Source organism: Catharus ustulatus, chromosome 20 (assembly GCF_009819885.2).
Source record: "Catharus ustulatus isolate bCatUst1 chromosome 20, bCatUst1.pri.v2, whole genome shotgun sequence".
Taxonomy (NCBI): domain Eukaryota; kingdom Metazoa; phylum Chordata; class Aves; order Passeriformes; family Turdidae; genus Catharus; species Catharus ustulatus.
In genome coordinates, this window is record NC_046240.1 from 549042 (window position 1) to 571063 (window position 22022).

Sequence of the window (22022 nt, forward strand, 5' to 3'; positions counted from 1 at the left end):
ATTCCCTGTGGGAATTCTTCCTTCCTTCCTGTGCCAGCCCCCTGTCCCCATTCACAGCTTGAACCTTTCCCTGTGGGAGGAAAGTACCAGTCTAGGACTCCCCTGCCCATCTCAGCAGTGCCAGCTCCAAAGGATGGGTCAAGAGAAGGTTTGGGGGGCTCAAGAAGGCACCCTCTGCCAGAGGCAGGGAGCTCTGTCACCCGTGGCACTTGGTGCAGCCACCCACAGTCGTATTGGCCTCGTCTCCCACCCTGTGTGTGAGGACAGAGCCTGGTCTTTCACCCCTGTTTCTAGGCAGTATTGGGATGAAAGGCTCCTGCTCCATGGCTTTGGCATTGGTCCAACACAGTGAAGCCACAGTGACCTTCTCATGGTGGAAGTGCACAGCCAGCCAGGTGTTCCCCCCAGGATCCCACCCCAGGGAGCAGACACAGAACCTCCCCTGGGAAGTCAGTTTATTGATAGTTTACCTGCACAGCCCTGGCACACGTGTGTGTTGGTGGGAAGGAGAGGGGCAGTGAGGAGACACTGAGCTCCAACTCCAATAATTTAATATTAACAGTTATTTCTGTTCCATCTTGAGAGAAACAGGCTCTTTGGGGATGGTTTGTTACACCTGGAGCTGGACACACCAAACCCACCTGCTGAGAGCTCCTGGGACACTGTGATTCCTTGGATGTGGGGGTGTCCTGATGGCTGCTCCATGGGCTTAAAATGGGGTGGATTTGACTTCACCTGTATTAGGGTTGGTTTGAACAAATTACTAAAGGCTAAATCAGTTAATTGGAACCTTCTCTGGTTGTCAGTGAATGACACTATTCAGCTACCAGCAAATACAGATCATGAATGGCAATAAATTGCAATAAATTCCACATCTTGAAGTGTCCAGGCAGTGCTTCCACAGCTTGGATCCATGTCCATGCTTTAAATTCCCTCCAGAGAGCGAGATCGTCACCATTTCCCCTCGCAGCTGCTGAGTCCTGCAGACTTCCAAGGTTTCAGCCCTTGAGTTGTTCTCATTTTTTATTCCCTTTCCTTGAAGGCCCTGACATCCCCGGGATCCGGCAGCTCCCGGCTGAACTCACTTGGGCGTTGCTAAATCACATTTAAGGAAAACAGCTCAGAGTGTCCCACACACGGACCCAGCATCTGCCAGGGCTGTGAGCAGCAGCCAGATTTTGGCTTTTTACTTGGAATGACACAGGAAAGACGGAATGTCTCCCCTCCGACCTCGGGAAAGGTCACACAGATGGCTTCCAGGCCCAGCAGTGCTTTAGACACAGGATAATTCCTGTGCACATGAGCTGTGCCGCTTCCTCTTGTGTAACTACAAGATTTTTGCAGCTGGAAGTCAGAGGTCTTGCAGCTCAAACCACGAGAGCAGAGCCAAGAGCTTTGCCAAGAGGGGCCAGGGCTGGAATTTCCTCCTGGTACATATTTAGAGCACAGGAGACCTAAGCTGTAGGCTCACATCTGAGGCTGTGGAAGAGGATGCTCAGGAGGAAGAGCCGGGAGTTATTTCCTGAGGGAATTGCAAGGCTCCTGCTGCTTCCACACCTTTGAGTGGTGTTAAGTTTAAATTAAACAAGCACTGAAGTTTAAAAATCCATATAATCTATCCCAAATCCATGGGCAATCCCACCAACCCTGCCACACATCACCCTTTCCCAGCCTGGCAAAGGCCATCCCAGAACAGGGAAATCTGGATTTCCAGGGAAATCTGACTTCCCTTAACCAGATTGCAAAGGTCAAGGTGCAACCAGGCAGTGACAGATAAACTATGCAGGATGCTCAAGATCATGTGTGCATCAGCCCAGGGATCAGCCATGGATCAGTCCATGCATCAGCTCAGGGATCAGTCCATGCATCAGTCCATGCATCAGTCCAGGGATCAGCCATGGATCAGCCCAGGGATCAGCCCAGGGATCAGTCCATGCATCAGTCCAGGGATCAGCCCAGGGATCAGTCCAGGGATCAGCCCAGGGATCAGCCCAGGGATCAGCCATGGATCAGCCCAGGGATCATCCCAGGGATCAGCCCAGGGATCAGCCCAGGGATCAGCCCATGGATCAGCCCAGGGATCAGCCAGGGATCAGCCCATGGATCAGCCCAGGGATCAGCCCAGGGATCTGCCATGGATCAGCCCAGGGATCAGCCCATGGATCAGCCCAGGGATCAGCCCATGGATCAGCCCAGGGATCAGCCAGGGATCTGCCAGGGATCAGCCCAGGGATCAGCCCAGGGATCAGCCCATGGATCAGCCCAGGGATCAGCCAGGGATCAGCCCATGGATCAGCCCAGGGATCAGCCCATGGATCAGCCCATGGATCAGCCCAGGGATCAGTCCATTCCCACCTGCTCCCATTTGTCATTCCCTGCTTGGCCTTTCTCATGTTTTGCAGAAATCCTTGCAGGATGACAGCCCTTCCTACAAATGCCTGTATTTTCTTGCAGACTTTTGGATGCAGATGGAAAATCCTCCCTTGGCCATTTGGACTCTGATTTTTAATGGACTTTTTCACCTGAGGCCCTGGGCCGAATACTTTCTTAGGAAGCATTTATTAAATCACTGCTTTTCCCCTCAAATCGGGGTGGGCCCGAGGGCTGTTTGAGGAGCCAGACCAGGCAGCCACTCCCACACACAACACAGAGCTGGCAGCAAATTAACTTTTTTTCTGCCTTTTTCCAGCTGCAGGGTTGCTCACACCCCCTGTAACACCAGAGCAGTGAATCATGTTCCCGTTATATCCCCTCACATCCCGCTCTTTCCCTACCCGGCCCCAGCGCTGGTGGAAGCAGGGTTGGGTTTGGTAGCTGTCCCCCTCTTTGTCACCCGTCTGCGAGGCACAGGTGGCACCGGGGAGGTGACACCCTGAACACCGCCGTGCCACGCCTGCAGGTGGCTCTGGCTCCTCACGGCGCAGGATTGATCCCGGGAGTTGTTTCCCACAAGCCTGTCCTGAAAGCTTTCTCTGCTCAGTTTTTAAATGATTATTTATTTAATTGTTCTTTAAACAAAAGCGTAAGGGCTCCCTCTGCTGCCGTGCGGGTTTGGAGAGGAGATGGATTGGGTGAGAGACGATGGGTCAGAATCCAGGCAGAGGCTGGAAGGACCCGGGGCAGTCCAGCTGTGCAGCTCCAGATGTTTCCTGCTGCTGCCCTCAAACAGCAGGGCCGAGGGGATGAGGAGGTTTTGTCAGGGGCTCGCTGGTTTGATGTCCCCTAAAGGCTGCTCAGCCTGGTCAGACCTCAGAGGATGCTGCCCTCCCCATCCTGTTGCAAACCGTGAGGAAATCCCACAGGGATTTCCAGATCCCGCGTTTTTCTCCAGTCGTGCTGAGGTTTGGGGGTGTCCCCTGTGCAGCAGCTGCCTGGGGAGGTCAGTCTGATCCCCCACGTGTGCCTGGGGGTGCCTGAAGGCTCCACATCCCAGAACTCCAACCTGCACCCAGCCCTGGCTGCTCTCCTGCCCCAGCTCCCAGCTGAACCCCACCAAGGATCTGTTCTGTGAGCCAGGGGATGGAGCAGGATCCAAGCAAAGTCCCTGTCCCCATCTCCATCCAGTCCAATCCTAATTAAACCAAACTTCTGAGCACAACCCTGCAATTTAAAGCATGAGAAATCAAGGACTCACAAAAGGCAAGGGAATAGTTTTTCCTTACCCAAAGAGATTTTAGTTGAGGGTTTGGGTTGGGACCTCTGCCCACTGGTGGTACCTCTAGTGGGCTCTCAGGTGCTGGGAAGGAGGTGTGGAAGTTCCCAAGACCAGAGGTGATACCAATTCCTTCTTCAACAGGGTCTGGATGTGAGTGAGGGCTCCAACAAGAACAAAACATAATCCAGCTACTGGTGAAAAGTAACTGAGGTGAGTTTAAACCTTAGAGGAGACGGGACAGATGTCAAGCACAGAAAGTCCTATTGGGGCAGAACATCCCCCTGAAGGGCAGAAGTGACACAAACCATAAAACAGGGCAGGGCCCAACAGGGGTGCCCTGAGGAAGAAATGGTGAGTAAGAGCTGAGCCTTCCCCTGCTCTGGAATCAGCAGCAGGAGCAGGCAGCGTGGCCATGGCAGAAAAGCTGAATGACTCACGGGCTCCAGCGGTTACTGTGGAGCTGTTTACACAATGCTTTGGGTTTGAAAAATAAAAGAGGAAAAAACACTAGAGAGCTCACCCAAAATGAACTAAATGGAAGGAGGCTGGTTACACAGAGAGGGATAACTGCACCTGAGCGACTCCACAGGCCCAGGAGGTTTCCAGGAGGAGTCCAGAGGGCTCAGGAATTAACTCAGGAGCAATTAATCCCCACACTGATGCTTCTCCTGGTGACAGATGGGTGGGACAGGTCAAGTGTGATCCTGGTGGTTTCTAAAGATTCTTGGAGGAATGTGAGGAAAAACAGAGCAGAAAGTGGAGCAAGCTGTTGGGACTTCTACAGACCAGGGTTCACAGAGAGAAAAATCGGCCGAAGAACGTCAGCGTGGCTTTGGCAAATATTCTGGGAAATATTAAAGCTCTTGGAAATGTGCAGCAATGGGCTGGCCTGGCATTAGCAGCCATTAATTGGATAATTTACAAATTAATAGTTGAGGGGAGGAAATCCATCAAAAGGATGGGAAAAAAACAAAAGCATGGGAGTTTCTGTGCCCAGGGAAGGTCACCAGAGGGGCTCCCCAGGAACACATGGTTTCCATATGGAATTCATTGCCACAGGAGGGTTTCCATGCCAGTAATTCCCGAGGCAGCTTCAGAGCTGTCAGAGCTGGAGGTACAGGCACACCCTCTGGGCTCCTGCTCACAGGCTGTCCCAGGCTGCAGGGGCCAGAGGGGCACCATGATTTTCCATCAGCAGTTCCTCAGCAGTAGCAGCATAAAGCAGGCTCAGAAAGGGGAGCTTGAGTTAGGGAGACCTTTGGCATGATCAGAGGGGCCATTTCCATAGGAGCAAACGCAGCTGTTGGAAGCAGATTTCATTTGTCTGGGCAATAATTAATTCAGTACCCGACATGACCTCAGGGGGCTGCAGCTCTTTGGGTTTGCTTCGTGGGCTTTAAGTCCTGTCTTCGCCTGCTCTTGAAATATGCCTTAGGCAAGCAGGATACTTCCCTTCACAGGCTGCACAAGAGGCAAACCCAGTCATCCTCCCCCACCTCTGGATTAAAGCTGTGCTCACTGAACACCCCAGAGTGCAGCCGGAAGGGAGCCTCTGCAGTGCCCAGATCCAGCTGCCCAGCACCCCCAGCATCCTGGGGAGGGGAGGGGAGGGGAAGGGAAGGGAAGGGAAGGGAAGGGAAGGGAAGGGAAGGGAAGGGAAGGGAAGGGAAGGGAAGGGAAGGGAAGGGAAGGGAAGGGAAGGGAAGGGAAGGGAAGGGAAGGGAAGGGAAGGGAAGGGAAGGGAAGGGAAGGGAAGGGAAGGGAAGGGAAGGGAAGGGAAGGTCTTTGGAGTTAGAACGTCCCAATGCACCCCAGGAACGTGTTAAAGCACTGGGCCAGAGAAAGCACTGCTTCTGTGCCTAAACCCAGCACCTTGCTGGGGATCAGTACCCAACACCTGCACAGGGGGAGAAGGGAGGGGACAGGTCCCCTTGTCACCAAACAGTGACACCAGGGATCCGTGTGAGCACCCCAGAGAGCCAGAGTGCCCCAGGGCCTCTGTTAGCCCAGCTCCTCCCTTGCTGGCCCAAATTTCAAGGACCCCAAACAGGGCTCTGCCTGTGAAATGAGGATAATCCCAAACCCACTCTCCAGCTGTGCTTGCACCATCCCAGCCATAGTCTGCTACTTCAGAGCAAAGAGTATTTATTATTATTATTATTATTATTATTATTATTATTATTATTATTATTATTATTATTGCTGCTCCTGGAGTATTTCTGCTCTGTAAACTGTCCAAGTTCAGCCCCACCCAGGTCTGAGGTGGGGCCAGCATTACCCAGCTGATGCTCAAGAAGCTGGCTCAGTGTGGAGTCCTGGGGCTTGTGGAAAAAAGCACATTCAGAGAATTTCTCTGCCTGAGGCAACTCCCACTTCCTGCTCCCCAGGAAACCCTAGCACACAGCGAGTGAGAATCAAACCAGACTCACACCCAACTGCAGCAGAGATAAGAAATTTGGTTCTGATCCATGACAGAAATGCAATAAACTGCCAGTTTTTCAAAACCCTGAATGTTTGCCAAGAGCTAAAAATAACCAAAAGAAAGCTCTATTTAAAGGCACCTACTAAGAAATGCCTCTGTCCTTGGTTAAATAAACTACACTTTCCAGAAAAGCCCTGTTTTCCACGAGACTGGGAGGAGCTTTGGCAGCAGGTGAACAAACATTAAGTCCAAACCTTTTATCACATTTTAGAAGCAGCAGCTCATGGCTGGAACTGTGCCAGCCCCTTGGCCCAGCAGTGAACAGGGGCTGGCTGGGCTGGAGCAAGAAGGATTCCTGTTCCTCCCTGCAGGACCTGCATGTCCCGATGTGGCTGCTGAAGGGTCTTTTACTTGGGGTTTGACTGAATTTGGCCTCTTTACATTGATTCCCTAGAAATAACTGATCCCTTGGATGTTAATAGGGACTGAAGTTCCTCTGGTGTGGGGACTGAGCAGGGTCTGAGTGCCCTCAAAAGGAGATGAGCCTTGGAGTGACGCAAACTTCAGCTCTGCATGGTGACAGCTTCAGCAGTTTGGGCAGAGTGTTTGCCCAGGGAAAACTCTGTAGAGCCCTGGGTGGCAGGAACTGTGCCAGAGCTGGAGGAACAGCACTATTTAAATGGACAATAAACTCCTGGTAAAGGTGCCTGACAAGGACATGGGGCAGAAATGAATGAGCCATGAACCACAGAAGGGATGTCTGGGCTGGTTAAACAAGGCAGTATTTTAATTTCAAGATTTTATAAATAGGTATTTACAAAAGGAAGGTATCAATCCAAAGAGTTAAACAAATGTACAGCTGCCAGTACTGCAGAGCACAGGGAGAGGAACCAGGTTAATGCAACCCCACAATTCACAGCGCCCATGATTCAAAAAGAAACGACATTCTTCACTTACAATTCCTCACCCAGAACCTTCAGCACCCACTGCTGTGGAAGGACAAGCTCCAGGGACAGAACCCTAGGAGAAGGAACTGACCCCTCTGCAGAGACGAGCTCAGAACACCCCACTGCCATCCCACTGAGCACTCCAGCCACCATCCCACACAGGGCTTTCCCCAGCTCAGACTCCTCAGGAGCATGGGAACAGCACAGAGCATGGGCTGCAGGGGGGGAACACCCTGCCAGTCCCACCCCTGTGCTAGGGAACTGCTGGTCACAGCCCCACAGCCTCCTGGCCTGAGGAACGGCCCCGGTGTGCCAGGCCAGGCAGACAAGGGCTGCTCTCTTTCCGGGCTGGAATGGGGGCGCAGCCTTCCCTGGAAACTGCTTCTACTCTTGCCACTCTCTCCAGACAAGCCCAGGCCTGCAGGGATTCCCACAGGTCCAGGGCTTTAGGATGTTCCCCAAGTCTGTGAATGCTTCAGAAAACTAAGGCCTGCTCTCAGGTCACTCCTGCAGCTGCCATGAGACTTCAGGGATCTTCCCAGCAGCTCCATTTCCTTCAGATGGCCCTCCCTGACCACTCAGTGCCATTCCAGTCACACAGTGAGGGATGCAGGGCCAAAAAATCACTCCCCACACTGTAACGAAAGCAGCAACAACCTCCAAGAGCAAAACCTGTCCATAACTGAAAGTACCCAGGCACCAAGTGCTGAAGGAACTGGAGAGTTCCCACAGCTCAGCTTGTACATGGCTTTTCTGAAGAATCTCCTGCGGTTTTCTCTTAACTCATCCAGTAGTTCTAAACCTGTATGAAACCCATTCAGGTTATCTTCCAATTTAAAGTTTAAGCAAATTAATTCTTGTTAATCAAACTAAAGAGAGGAGTTAAACACAAACTGCTATTGGAAAATGGAATATAAGTTGCCAGGAGTGTTAACCTCAAGTCTTGCACAATTTATTTACTTCTTTTGATTCACACCTTGTGTACAGCTCCCAGATTGGTCAAAGCAGCCTTCTCTGTTGGTCAGTGCTGGGAATGCAGACTGGCTGGAGGCTCCCACCACACTCAGGATGCTGCTTGGTCCTCTGTAGCCACGGTCTGCAGGAGGTAAGATCAAAGAGGGCAGGAGAACTCTGTGAGTCACCACTGGGATTTTGGGGCAAAACATTCATTTCTTCCTGAGCCTGAGAGTGGCCTGGGAATGTGGGTAACCCCTGCTAGGGTACAACAATTCAGGAGCAAGCCAAGAAGGGGATGGACCCAACACAGAGTGCCAAGAAAGGTCCATCAGTATTTGAGCTTCTGATCACACTGATGGCAGTAATTCCAGCAAATATCTGTGAACCTGTGCCAATACCTCTGCCAGAGTCATCACTACAGCCAGAAAAAGCAGCCAGCAGCAGTGAAGTGGAACATGGTTGTTCCTGCTGGAACATTTGTTCCCCTTCCTAGAAGGCAGAAATCCAGAGCTGGGGGAGAAGAGCTGCTGAGAAGAGCTGGATACAAGTGGGAGAGAAGACAGGGTGGCAGCCCTTGTAGCCAGGAGTGTTATTTCCACCACAGCAGTCATATTCCAGTAATTCCCATGGCATTTATCCATGGAACATTGCACATTTACCCACAACATTGCACATGGGGCTGGATGGCAGCAATTAGCAGTGCTCTGTGCCTTAATTAATGGGGCTCAGGTTCCCAAGGCAGCAGCATGGGAAGGGTCCCACTGCACAGCTGATTTTCCCATAGCCACTCTTGTATTCCCCAGGGATCACAAAGCCCTGGCCACCTCACCTGCCGCAGGAACTGCTTCCCCAGGTAGCTGGTTGCCATGCTGGTCAGGTTCTTCCTGCTGCCAACTTTACACCTGATGTAGCCATAGAGGTTGGCTCCCTGCAGCACCACCCCCATCACCACCACTGCCTGTGACAGGGAAAAAATGTCACCAGCTGTCACCTGGTGGCTCAGACAGGGCCAGATCCAGCGTGGAGCTCAGGAGGGGACTCACCAACCACTTCACTTTGAAAGAGAAGAGAGCACTGAAGGCAAAGATCACCCAGATCATGGGGCAGGTGATCAGGCCTAGCCAGAAAATTCGGGACTCTGCTTCAGATGAGATTTTACCCCCTTGTGCTGACACCTAGAAACAGAAAGTAAATGGAAGTGATTAGGCTGCTCCATCCTACAGATCCCATGTCCTTAAAACCAGGGCAGAATCCCCACACTCCCTGGGATTTCCCTCCACTCAACAGCAATGGATGCTTCCAAGATTAATTTCTACATCACACAAAGACACCTCTGCAACAGAAAGTGTTTCCATTTAAGAAAATCTTTTCTATTTTCTCTCAGAATCACTGGGAGCAGCAGTATCAAAACCTCTTGGAATGCTTGGGGCTAGAACAGTAAGTTTGGGAAAAATTACATTTCCTGCATGGTTCAGTTAAAATACTTAGAAACAGCCAAAGGAGTCACTTCCTACCTCCAAAAAACACAGACTTACATTACTTATATTAAGCCAGATCAGTACATCACAAGAATTTTTTCATAACTCAACAATCCAGCACCCTACACTAAACAAGGTCACACATCTGTAGCTGCAAGTAAATGTTCTCTGTGCAATGTCCCCTCACAAGAAGAACCACCAATTACCAGGAGTTTCATGAAGCAGACACAAGGACAAGATTAAAACAAAATCATTGACCTTCCTGGCTTCAAACACCCAGTGACTTCTGCCATCATCATCCACCTGGTTCCACCAGCGAAGGCCAACCATGAGCCGCCCTGTGACATTCTGAAAGAGAAGAGAACCCATGAGCTCTGTGTCTTCTGCTAAAGAAACCTCCTGCCAAAGTTCAGTGCTTGTGCTGCTGCTTTCCACTGTGCCTGTTTGCCCTACACCTGGGAGAAAAAGATCCACAACAATCCATTTTCTCAGAGATCCAGCACAAGGGGCAGATATGTGGTGATTCTGAGCTGATAGCAAAGCCTGCGCTACCTGAAAAGGGAGTCTAATAAATGTTCTCCACTTGACTTTCAAAAGGAACAAAGTACACAGAGATGTCAGAGTTTATTTCATAACACTCTGCAATCCACCACAGTACCCGAGGGTGTTTCAGGCTATCATTTTGTGGGAGAGGCACAAATAGATGACTTTTTTGAGACATGAATATCCCTGTCAGTTATTTTTAAGCAGCAAGGCAAAGATAACAAAAAGCACAAGGGGAACTCACCTTTACAGCCCAAAAGTCACAGGACAGGAGGAGGATGATGGTCACCATGCAGGCAATGAAGCTGCTGGTTAAGAGCTCACAGAGCAGGTACACAATAATGGCACTGACTCGGAAGAATAAGTGGAAAAATGATGCCACTGGGTGCCTGGAATGAAGGACAGGACAGTCACAGTTCCTGCAGACAAGTAACATTGCCAAAGGATCTCCCAGCAATGCACAGGATAAGGGTCAGCAACATGAGCCCAGTGTTCTGGAAATATGGGATATAACTGCCTGGACACTGACACAAGGAAAAGACATTTCAGAAACTCCCTCTGTCACCACTGACCTTATTTTTGACTTTTTGGATCTCCTGGAAACATCATCATCTGCATCAAAGAGAGACACGTCTTCGATGTCATCACTGCTGTCCTGAGGTGGGGACAGAGGCAAAGGGTTACAGGAGAAAAATGAAACCGTTTTCAACTTCAACCTGGAACAGTGTTCATTACCCAGAAAATCAGAGGCACATCGGGATCAGAATTTGGGAAGAACGTGAAGATTTAGGCACACACATGCCTACACTGTGATCTGAGAAACGATCATGAGGACGGGCCTGGGAGGCCAGGAAGCGCCTCTGTGCCCCGCAGCTCGCCCGGGGCCTATGTGAAGGGGGTCTCGCTCCGGGTCCCAGTCCCGATCGTATAATCCATGCCGGGGCCCCTGCTCCGGCCCCGGCCCCGAGAGCCCGGTCCTATGACGCATGCCCAAGCCCCTGATCCCAGTCCGAGTCCGAATGCCGCTCCTGATCCCGGTCCTATGACCCAAGCCCCCGGTCTTGGTCCCGGTCCCAGTCCGTACCATGGTCAGAGCCGCCACTTCCGCCCCGCCGCTCGCGTCACCGTCGCGGGCCAATCGCGACGCGCTCCGCTCCTCCGTCCCGCCCACTCCTGGTGCGTCACGGCCACGGACCAATCGAGGCGCGCCTCGTGTACGCGTGCGCGCTGGCGGGCGCCGGACGCGAGACGTGGCTGCGGCCTCGCGCTGCTCCCGCTAGCGGACCTGAGGGGATCTTGGGGAACCCTGGGGAGCCGGCACTGCCTGAGGGGATCTTGGGGAACCCTGGGGAGCCGGCACTGCCTGAGGGGATCTTGGGGAACCCTGGGGAGCCGGCACTGCCTGAGGGGATCTTGGGGAACCCTGGGGAGTCGGCACTGCCTGAGGGGATCTTGGGGAACCCTGGGGAGCCGGCACTGCCTGAGGGGATCTTGGGGAACCCTGGGGAGCCGGCACTGCCTGAGGGGATCTTGGGGAACCCTGGGGAGCCGACACTGCCTGAGGGGATCCTGGGGAACCCTGGGGAGCCGGCACTGCCTGGGGGGATCTTGGGGAGCCGGCACTGCCTGAGGGGATCCTGGGGGAACCCTGGGGAGCCGACACTGCCTGAGGGGATCTTGGGGAGCCCTGGGGAGCCGGCACTGCCTGGGGGGATCTTGGGGAGCCGGCACTGCCTGAGGGGATCCTGGGGGGACCCTGGGGAGCTGGCACTGCTTGAGGAGATCCTGGGGGGACCCTGGGGTATTCCGGGGAACCAGCACTGGCTGAGGGGATCCTGGGGAGCCGGCACTGCCTGGGGGGATCCTGGGGAATCCCGGGGAACCGTCACCATCTGAAGGGAGCAGGGGATCCTGGGGAACCGGCACCGCCCTAAGGGGATGCCACCGAGCCACTGGTGACCCTGATCCCCGACTGCCTCCATGTAGTTAACTCAGCCATTTCACAGGCTGTTGCTGATAATTACAGTACTACCTAAAAACTCCATTTACTTTTTAATAAAGAGAAGTATTTGTAAAAGAGGTTCTTTCCACTTTTTAATAGTATCTTTTCCCCTCTCTGTTCATCGTGTGAAGCATCCAGGCTTTTTGCTGGAATAGCGACCCTTCGGCTGTAAACAGCCCTGGATAAAGCACATTGTGTTTGGAGCCGCCTGCTGAGCTGTGCAGACAGAGCTGCTGTGACACCAACACGGTGCCATCACAACACCTGAGCCGCCACCTGCAGGGACGTGCTGATTTGTGGTTTCCAAGCTGAACAAACCCCCTGATCCTCCTCACTCCGTCATGGCCAAAAAGGAATCAGCCTTTCCATGTTGGTTTTCCATCAGGCTTTTCCCGGGGGTTGTGGCACAGTCTCCTTGGCTGCAGCTGGGCGGGTTCATGCTCATTCTTTGGCAGAAGCTGCCATCCTGTGGTGTAACGGGACATCCCCGCTCCCTGGTGCCGGGCACAGCCACCTCACAGCACAGACTGCCAGCCTTCCGGGGGTTATTTTTCACTGGCTTCATTCCAGGCTTTTCGAGTCGAAGATGGCATTGAATCAAACAAACCAACACTAATCACAACCCCACTGTGGGGAGAGTTTCAGAGACTTTCATTTCAAACCAGAACTGCTGGTGAAAGCCTCTTGACATGACCATGGGCAGAACTGGCCTCTCAAACCTCTGATGCAACAGATCTTTGGTAAACCAGCCCAGATACTCAAAGCTAGATAAATAACTTTTTTCAAATACTAGGAAGGTTTTTGTCCTCCTGTTAAGTCCTCAGCATTAGTGAATACCACAGAATCACAGATGGTTGATGTTGGAAGAAACCTTAAACCACTTCCATCACCCTGCCATGGACAGGAAACTTCCCACAATCCACATATAGGCATTTATCCACAAAAATGGGGAAACTGAACCCCTTACTCTATTTTGCATTTAGTAGAAATGACATTTAAGCTGCTTTCCACAGGTCCTGGAGCTGTTCTTCCTCAGGGCAGCACTGGAGCTTCCCCTGCTGAACTTCTGCAGGGTTCTCTCAGCTCTGTGTCCAGCTTGGTCAGGTCCCTCTGGATGGCAGCACCACTCTGGGACTGGTGGCACCTCAGGGCACCCTGCCCATGGTCCAGGGCATTAATTAATGATGATGTTAAACAAAATCAGACCCAGGATCAACCCCAGTTACTGGCCTTCAGGCAGACTTTGTGCCACTGATCCGTCAGCTTTCAGTCCACATATCTTCAGCTTCTACACCCTAATCAATCCACAAAAGCTCTGATAAGATGTTTTTATTATTATTCTGACAGGGTTGAGCCCATCCTGAGCTGTGTCAGACAGTGCCATGTTGGTAATGACAGCAGCTTTAGGGAATTAAATCCAGGAGAGGGCTCAGCCCATTTACTGCCTTGAGAAATAGCTTAATACATGAAGAGTATTTCTTAGGAAAACTTACAGTGGGGATGTCTTTTACACTTAGAACCTCAGGGAGTATACTTACATAAACAAAATATACTTAATTATATATAAATGAATATATTTGTATTTTATACTTAAAGCCACATAGACACCAGAATCCCAGGTCGTGGCTCTTGGTTGGACTCAGGGATCACCTCAGATAAATGTGTTATGTCCAAGCTCTGGAGCAGGTGTTTTCCTCTCCCCAGTAAAAGAATCCACAGGTAGGCCTTTAACTTTCCTTAGCCAGGCTTTCCTTCTGGCTCTTTCTTTATCTTCCGTGGGCTTTGCCTGCTGTGCCTGATGCTGAGCTGCCACAGCTGCCTCATGCACCTCCTGCTCTGCTGTCAGGAGCCTGATCCCACTGTCCCTGCAGGAACCAGAGAGGCAGAAGGGCTTTATTCTCCTGGCATCTTCATTCCTCATCTGTGCAGCTGTGACAGGTGTTGGTGGTTGGATCAGCTCCGAAGAAGCTGTGAAGAGATCGATTAACTGATCCTCATCTTTGGGGCCAGGAGCATCTTTCCCATGGCCACTGGGAGTTTTCCTTTCTCTCAGCGAGCCACAGAACTTGGGATGTACAACGCAGGGAGCAGGGATGGAGGATTTCACAGTGGGGCTGTGCAAAGAGTTCTTCAGCCTGAGCAGCAGCATTTTGGTTTCAAAGGGTGTAGAGGTTTTGGTCATGGTCAGAGAGTTGCTGTGCAGCCTGGCACGCTGGAGCTGGGCTGCCTGCTCCCTCTTGTGCTGCAGGGGCGTTTTGGACATTGGCACCTTCCCAAGGTGTGGCTGCTCTGCTTCCCTGGCTTTTGCAGAGAGCTCAGGACTTGGGCTGACTGGGGCTGGCTTGCAGGAGCTCTGCAGGGTGCTGATTGTTAAGAAGAACTTGTCAGGGGACATTGGACAGCTTGAGTCTCTCTGGGGCAGCTCATGCTCCAAAGTGGCTTCTGCCTCCTGAGGTGCAGGGGGAGCAGGGCCCTGTTCAGCTTTACCACCTATATCCAAAAACAAAGAACACATTTGGGGTTGAGAGGCTTTCCCACACACTGCAGAGCATAGAATCAGAGAATCACAGAATAAGCTTGAGTTGGAAGGAAGCCACAAGGATCGCCCAGTGCAGCCCCTGGCCCTGCACAGCCACCCCAACAATCCCACCCTGGGCATCCCTGGCAGTGCTGTCCAAATGCTCCTGGAGCTCTGGCAGTCTTGGGGCTGGGACCATCCCCTGGGGAGCGTGGGCAGTTCTTCCCTCTGGAGGAAGAACCTTTCCCTGATCTCCAGCCTGACCCTCCCTGGCCCAGCTCCAGCTGTTCCCTGGGTCCTTGGTTTACCAAGCAGAGCATCAGTTGGCATCTGCTGGCCTGAAAAGCTGGAACCTTTTCCCAGCCCATCAGTTTATCTGCAATGTATCTGCAATGTTTGTGGAGCTGGGTTTGTCATCACACTGTATTGAACATCTATGACTAAAAACAAAATAACATCACTGTGTTACAATAGAAAAGGTGCTTGTTTCTGTGCAGTTGCCTTTCCCAGTGATGGCAGATCCTGAATGTAGGTGTTCTCTCACTTTCTGGGTGTTTGTAATGAATAATTCAAGCCCTGAATCAGCAGTGTTTCCAACCACACCAGCTGTGTGAATATGAATACTACTACTGATTTCTGTCTTACTCAGTTGGAAAATGACAGTGCCTGTCTTGAAAAATGCATTGAATTTACACCAAACCCTTATAAAATGGCAGAAAGGTTTCACAGAAGCCTAGAAAATGACAGAACCACTTAAATGTAACAGCACATCTGCTCTTGACTGCAGCAGAGAGAGTCTGAATATTGGATGGGCTGAAGGCAGTGGCTGCTTGGTTTGTGACTCAGTTTAGAAAAGCCAGAAAAGCAGAGGCTCAGTGTCATACTTTTGGATCTTCCATGGCTCTTTGGTGGCTGGTGAGATCTCGAGGACTTGTCCTGAGCTTGCTGCTGCTCTGCACTGGCACCCTGGTTCTTCCCCTTCTGAGACCTCTTCTCCTTCTTCAGCACCTCTCTGTCAGCAGGTAGGGAATAGTCCCACACCACATCCTCAAACTGGAGCAGCAGCAGCCTGCTGGGGGAGTTGGTGACCACCCTGGAGAAGGGAGGAAAGAGCCATAAAAACACAGGAATCACAGGCATGGCAGGTCCTGCCTGAGAGGGTCCTGTGCAACACAAACCCTGGGCCTCAAACAGATCCGAGATCGTTATCTCTCCTTGAAGGAGCAGCAGCAATTAACCCCATCAATCAGATGCACGTTTTAACTCGTGCTCTGTGTGAATCTCTGGGCTCTTTTCATTCAGCTCCATGGCAAAATTAATTTAAAAATAATTAGGATGAACATTTCCAGTAGTGGACAGAGCTAGATCAGAGCAGTGCTAAGGCATGAAAGTACCTGACTACAAATATCAAATTGTCAGGGACATCTAAGTGTGGATTGAAGGGCTGTGCTAGTCTGGTTGGGATGGAGTTAATTTCTTCATAGCTGCCCATTTATTGTTGTGTTTTAGAGTGGCCAAGCCAGCCTTGAAACCATAGCAGTGTTTTACCCATTGCTTCCACAGAAGCTCTAACCTTTAGTTAGAGGTGCAAAAGTAAATGAACCTGTGAGGATTTCTCATTATTGGCCTTTATAAAGAGGCTGTAGGTCAGGCAAGAGGCAGAGACTGTCAGGTAATGGCTTGATTCTCCAAACCTCCTAAAAATTGCTGAATTCAATTTACAGTTGGGTCTGTGTCTTCAGCTACAGAAAAACAGGAAACTGTACATTGCTGAAGAGACTAAGGAAATCTCTTCAGCCATTGTGAAATAAGACAGATTATTGAAGCAGTTAATAAATAGTGGATCCCTTAAAAAGTTATTTGTGAGAAGGAAAAAACACACAGTTCCTTAAATTTCAGTGTAATCTACCAAATTTGGGTCAGAGCCTTCTGGCAGCTGCTGTCACCCACCTGTTTCCTGCAACATAGAGAGCAGACACGGGGTCCCCGCTGCTGCTGGGCTCCAACACTTTGAGGCAGATTCCAGTCAGGAAGTTGAATATCCGAATGTGTCCATCAGCGCAGCCACTGATGACTCTGAGGTACAGGAACTCCAGGGACAGGACTTCTCTGAAAACACACCAGGTGAGGGTTGGCACTTCCATGGTGCTTGCACAAGGAGAAATGGTCAGAGAGCTCTTTTAGCCCGCAGGAGAAGCAGAGCTCTGGCTGCAGCAACAGCCTGCACTGAGGAGCTGATCAGGACACTTACAGGTCTGACAGAGAAGTCTCAGATCACTCCATGACCAAACTAACAGCCCAGTGCATCCTTCCACTGCAAGGTGTCCCTGCCCATGGCAGGGGGTTGGAATGAGGTGATCTTTAAGGTCCCTTCCAACCCAAACCATCCTAGGATTCTGTGATTCCATGCTCCCCATAGCAACCATATGGTCATGGCCATCTGCTGCGTTTGAAATTTCAGTTTTATGTCCAGAAAAATCAATGAAAACCATATGATTCTCATTTTCACAGTTCTAGATGCAATTAAAAGTTTGAGAGAATGGCATAACACACAGTTGGTAACCATGATACTGGGCCACCTCTATTCCTGCCCAGGTGATGTGACACCCTGTGGCACACAGCAGGGGATCCTTGGAATACATGCTCTGTTTGGCTTTAGTCATCCCTGGTTGTGATAAAATGTTGTGGGTTTGCATTTCAGGTTGTTCCAGGTCTTAACTGAAAATGCTGCTTGTGACCACATGGTGCCTGACAGAGCCTTTGAGATAAAGATTGGTAAAAGTGGGGATATGTCAAATCCTCCACCTGGTAATTAAGGCATTTTCTGGTTCTGTAAGGGGCACATTTTCTTTACAGATTCAGTCCACTGTTGAATACAATGTAAAACACATCTGATTCCTACTTGGGATGGTAGAAAGCCATCAGGCATCTCCTACAATTTCCCAACATGCTCCATCCCAGGGCATATCCATCACTGCTCCCTGTGACGAGGTGCCACTGGTCAAAGGACAAACAAAGAACTGGGCCTTGGTGCCTCTCTAATGTCTGCAAAGTAAAAGAAGAAGGTGCAACACTGTCAGTAATGTGGATGTAAATCTGTTGGAGGTGTCCCATGGCTTTCAAGACACCAGCCTGATATGGTTTTATAGGGTGTTATTGTACTAGTGCACCCTATGGATAACTGTGCTTGTTTTACACTCACTGAAATGTTCTGGCCTTGGTGCTTCTGCTGAGCTACTGGCATGGAATAACATCCCTTTTCCATCTTTATTACATGTCATAAAGAGCTGTCACTCCACCAAGAGCATTCCAGTGGTCTCTGGAATGTCGTCCCAGGAGGGAAGAGGGGGCTGCCTGGCTGAAGGGGAATGGGCTGGGATATCTGAGATATCTGGGCTACTTCTCCATTTCTCTGCAGGTAAAGAGTTTCCCTCTTCTCCCAGGTATGGACTGACACTGTTCCTGGGCACCTGATCAGGGAATTCACAGTTTCAATGGTCCCACAGCTGCCCCAGCTGCTTCAGCTCCAGGATCTGCTTCTGAGAGCGAGATTTGGGCTGACCCCTGGTGCCTCCAGCCCAGGTTAGTGAATCTGTCCCGTCATCTCCCCAGGTTCAGAAGGTTTCTGTGGATCAGAGATGAACAAACCTATGGAGAGAGAGCAGTGATGGGGGTGATGCAAATCACACTCCGCCTTAAAATCAGTAGCTGGTTGCAAGTCAGTTTTTTAATTATCTGCTGTTTTCTTGATTGGTTTAGACTGCTTTGGGAATTGCTTGGGAGGATTATTTTCTTTTTTAGAAAGTCTTTGGGAAATGCAAAAAACTGTGATGAGCTAGCAGAGAGTTTTGACCATTTAGCACAGAATTATCCACACAAGAGGAAACTCACCTTGATCAGAGCCCCTGTCTCAGCACTCCAGACCTTCACCAGCCCTCGGTGACCCCCACTGACCACGTGGGTCCCGTCCAGCCTCACTGCCAACACAGGGCTGCTGTGCATCAGAGTCCTGAAACATTTCCCACTCTTCAGGCTCCACACTGTTGGGGCCAAAGGGAGGAGAATTAAAAATATATCTGCCCCAATGATGAGTTTTGGGACTACAACTTTCATTAAAAATACTGTTGGATTACAGTCACACCTTGTAACTGCAGCTCTGTGAGGAGCTGAGTGTTGGCTCAAAAAGCATAATTGTTTGGCAAAAAATTTAATGTGAAGTCCAGAAAAAGTACATCTTTTTCATCTTTATTCTGTAAGTAAACATCTGGCAAAGCTGGAAGTTGATACCACTTGCCCAAAAGTTGGGATGGCATTACAGCCACTAAGCCATTAATTCTGAAGAAAAGCAGAAATAATGAGAATTTTGTCCCTGACCCAATCAGACACTGTGTGTTCCCAAGAGCTTAGGCTCTTGTGGAAACACCCTCTGACTCACACCCTTCCTTCCGCCCCCATCCCTGTGTCCCACTCCCCCCCAGCTCTTTGCCCTCTGCCCATTTTCCTCCAGTCTATCCTCCAGTAATTCACTCTGGCTGGAGCTAGTGCTCCTCCCACCTTTCACCATCCCATCTCCAGCTCCTGACACAAAGTGCTCCTCGTGGCAATGTAGGCAGGTGATTGTTGCATAGTGACCAGTGAAGGTTCTCACGCAGGCACCACTGTGAATATTCCAGCCCCTACAGAGCACCAACCCAAGAGAGGATGAACTTTAGGATTCCTTCCACGTGATTCCATTATTATTTCCTATTAAATGTGCCCAACTCTGCTCCCACACACCCGGTTAAAATCAGGAGCTGTTCCACTAAGGTGTCAGAGAAATTGCAGTGATCAAGTCAGGCTTTGCAGTTATGTTTTACCCCTATCCTTCCCTTTCCTCTTATTTTGCCAGGGATTGGGTGTCCCAGGCACAGCTCACCTGATGCTGAAGTCAAAGCTGGTGCTGCTGAGCAGGAGCCCCTGGTCCTTACAGAGGCACAGAGCTCTGATGGGGCCAGCCTGGCCATGCAGCAGCAGGGGCACTTCCTTCCCTCCTGGCACACGCAGCAGCCTCACTCTTCTGTTAGCAGAGGCAGTGGCCACCCAGTCCCCTCCACTGTAATGGGTTCTCCTTGTGCTGTCTGATCTGGACAGGAGCAGTGGCTGGTGTGAGCTTTAGCCAGGCCTGGGTCAGCATTTCCCTGTGTTGGACTAAGCATGGTGGGCAGCACTCCAGTGGGGAATGCTTTGCAGGGCACCACCACAGTCCCTAAATCTGCACATCCCCCTTTGTATCAGGGTGGGCAGAGGGGCCAGGGCTCCTCCCAGCCCCATATTCCATGGATCACTAACCCTTATTCCTTTAAAAACAGCTAATCTTGGTATCTTTATTTTAAAAATTGAGATTTCTTAACACTGACCCTTCTCCAGCCATCCAGGAGGATGACAGGGAATGGAACAACTTTCCTAAAGCTGCTCTTGGCCCCACAGCTGGGCATTCTACTTACTGTTCCATGAGGACATGGATCTTGTAGGGGCCACAGAAGACATTCCTCTCTTCCAGCTCAATCTTGAGAGTTTTCAGTTCCTGATAGGCTTCATGCAGACTGAAATCCTCCGTCTGATGGCACAGGAAATAAGGAAAAGTAACGCAGGGAGGCAGGAATGCAGCATTATTCCATAGTGTTAAACCTATCAGCTGTAGGGATGAGCCCAGCACAAATCCAGAGTGTCAGTAAGGAAAACCAGAGTGCAGCAAGACCCTGGTTAGGCCAGGGTTGTTCTGTGGCATAAATGGAAGCCCTGAGAGCTGCACCCTTTATTCTGTGGGAAGAAGGCCTCTGGCCCCAGGATTGTGCCATGACTGGGGACGAGGCAGAAGTTTGGGAATGCCTCCCAAACTCCCTCCCACGTGGGAAGGTGCTGAGCAAGCCCTGGTCCCTATGAACTGCTCATGACGGGACAATCCAAAAGCAGGAGTGGGGAAGAACAAAGCAATTCCAACTTCACTGTGCTGTCTTTCCAGATGTGTCCTCTCTCCTCCCCAAACATTGACATGCAGCATCCATGGAAGGCAAGCAGCCTCCAACAAACCTTCGATTTACGTCTCTTGTTCTGTTCCTTTTCCTTCACTTCAATGACCTCACCCTCATCATTTAACTCGGGAATTTGCACATTGACTCTTTTGGCATAGTTTGGAATGACTTTTCTAGGACACAACTCCTGGAACAAACAAACAGAGGCAGTAGTTACTGCAGAGCCCATGCACATCTCCTCAGGATGCCGAGGTTCCCTGCAAAGCTGAGCTGCACACACGGGCTTCTTGTTGAGACCTGGCTTATATTTAGCACTTTATCTACCTAAGGTTTCACTTCTGGTGAAGAAGAATTGCTTTTTATTTTTTTTTTCCAAACTCTAGTCTTAAGCTTTTAATAAGCAGCAAAATTTTGAGCTCATCTCATCTTTGGCAGGCACTCAGTTTATTCAGAATCCAGTTGAGATGAGACGCTCTCAAAACACCTTGGTCAACACTCAACACTCATTGTTAGCCTGCGAAACTTCCCTGAAGCCTTTTCTGAAGGTCAGCTCAGAGCTGTGTGTCTGTGCTCCCTTCACAACCCAAAGCAGCAGAGGGCCCAGGCTGTCTCTAGGGGGGGGCTCCTGCACACCTCACTCGGTCTGTGGCAGGTCCTGCTGGCCAGGCCAGGCCTCTCCCAGGAGTTCTGCATTCCTGTGTTCCAGTCACCACCCTCAGCTCCTCACAAAGACACCTTGCATTTCCCTTGCCCTATGTGGAACAAGTGAAGCTCATTCCTGAGCAGCCTTGGGAGCTGTTGTAGCTCTGCCCAACCTCCACTATCTCTGGAAATTTTCATTGTGACCAAACACTGCTTTCTTGAAGAATATTTGCATATATTTTTAGAGTCGTAGGCTCTCTAAAGGAGAGTAAAAGCCATTTCCTGGTGCTTCCTTGTGACAGTGTGAAATGTCACTGGCTTTGCTCTGCAGCTGGAGGTGGAAGGGCCATGGCAGAGTTGCGGGGCAGCCTCTGGTTGCCATTTAACAGCTTGGGCATCAGCAAAACTCCCTCTTTTTAAAGTGCATAATGATGACAGGAGCCCACATGTCCCACCTGCAGCTGCAGAAGGTTCTTCTGTACTGTGCTCCGACACCGCTGCTCCTCCCGGAGTTGCGTGACCAGGAATTCCCAGCGACCATTCACAGCAGAACAGGCCTGTAGGGATTTTTGATCCAAAAGCCCTGGGAAGTTAAAGGGACACGTTGGCTAACCCCCTCTGGAGACCATTCCTTACCCTTAGGGGAAAGCACTGGAAAATCAGAGCAACTTTACCCAGGATGTACATGGACAGCTGGCTTGGCAGGACACGAGTGAAGTCCTTGGGTTGGCTGACATCAGAGTGAGACTGGAGAGATGCAGGAATCATGGTGGCATCTGCATCAGCTAAGGACAAAGATGAGCTGTCCCTGCATCAGCAGGGCACTCAGTGTCCGCCTCCTGGCAGG

The 22022-nt window shown here is 50.7% G+C and overlaps 2 protein-coding genes across 3 annotated transcripts; both read right to left on the bottom strand.

The window, feature by feature from the left end:
* Positions 1 to 6836: 6836 nt before the first annotated feature.
* On the bottom strand, positions 6837 to 11156 carry LOC117005409 (Golgi apparatus membrane protein TVP23 homolog B-like). 2 transcript variants are annotated; one of them, XM_033077007.1, is made up of 7 exons: positions 11087 to 11156; positions 10575 to 10657; positions 10247 to 10391; positions 9718 to 9807; positions 9025 to 9156; positions 8811 to 8939; positions 6837 to 8120 (listed from the first exon to the last, which is right to left on the bottom strand). In XM_033077007.1, exons 1-7 carry the CDS (start codon positions 11087 to 11089, stop codon positions 8088 to 8090), a joined length of 615 nt encoding a protein of 204 aa, XP_032932898.1. In that variant the 5' UTR covers positions 11090 to 11156; the 3' UTR covers positions 6837 to 8087. The 2 variants fall into 2 exon arrangements, with proteins under 2 accessions (XP_032932898.1, XP_032932897.1); XM_033077006.1 differs by lacking the exon at positions 8811 to 8939 and having other exon boundaries at positions 8973 to 9156.
* A 2499-nt stretch (positions 11157 to 13655) lies between these two features.
* LOC117005407 (F-box/WD repeat-containing protein 10-like) lies at positions 13656 to 21943 on the bottom strand. The gene is made up of 11 exons (XM_033077004.1): positions 21850 to 21943; positions 21631 to 21758; positions 20592 to 20720; positions 20006 to 20118; positions 19438 to 19644; positions 19077 to 19198; positions 18414 to 18562; positions 17425 to 17567; positions 16473 to 16631; positions 15407 to 15615; positions 13656 to 14494 (listed from the first exon to the last, which is right to left on the bottom strand). Exons 1-11 carry the CDS (start codon positions 21941 to 21943, stop codon positions 13656 to 13658), a joined length of 2292 nt encoding a protein of 763 aa, XP_032932895.1.
* Positions 21944 to 22022: the final 79 nt, after the last annotated feature.

What these genes read in the sequence shown, in the direction of transcription:
- LOC117005407 (XM_033077004.1), bottom strand. Translation starts at nt 21,943, where the DNA reads ATGATTCCTGCATCTCTCCAGTCTCACTCTGATGTCAGCCAACCCAAG. An exon ending in ATCCATGTCCTCATGGAACA is followed by an intron (nt 19,645 to 20,005) that starts GTAAGTAGAATG and finishes GCTCCTGTCCAG; the next exon opens with ATCAGACAGCACAAGGAGAA. An exon ending in TGGAGATGGGATGGTGAAAG is followed by an intron (nt 18,563 to 19,076) that starts GTGGGAGGAGCA and finishes TGGCCCCAACAG; the next exon opens with TGTGGAGCCTGAAGAGTGGG.
- LOC117005409 (XM_033077006.1), bottom strand. An exon ending in TCCAAAAAGTCAAAAATAAG is followed by an intron (nt 10,392 to 10,574) that starts GTCAGTGGTGAC and finishes CCTTCATTCCAG; the next exon opens with GCACCCAGTGGCATCATTTT. An exon ending in GGCCCTGTCTGAGCCACCAG is followed by an intron (nt 8,121 to 8,972) that starts GTGACAGCTGGT and finishes TACCTCCTGCAG; the next exon opens with ACCGTGGCTACAGAGGACCA.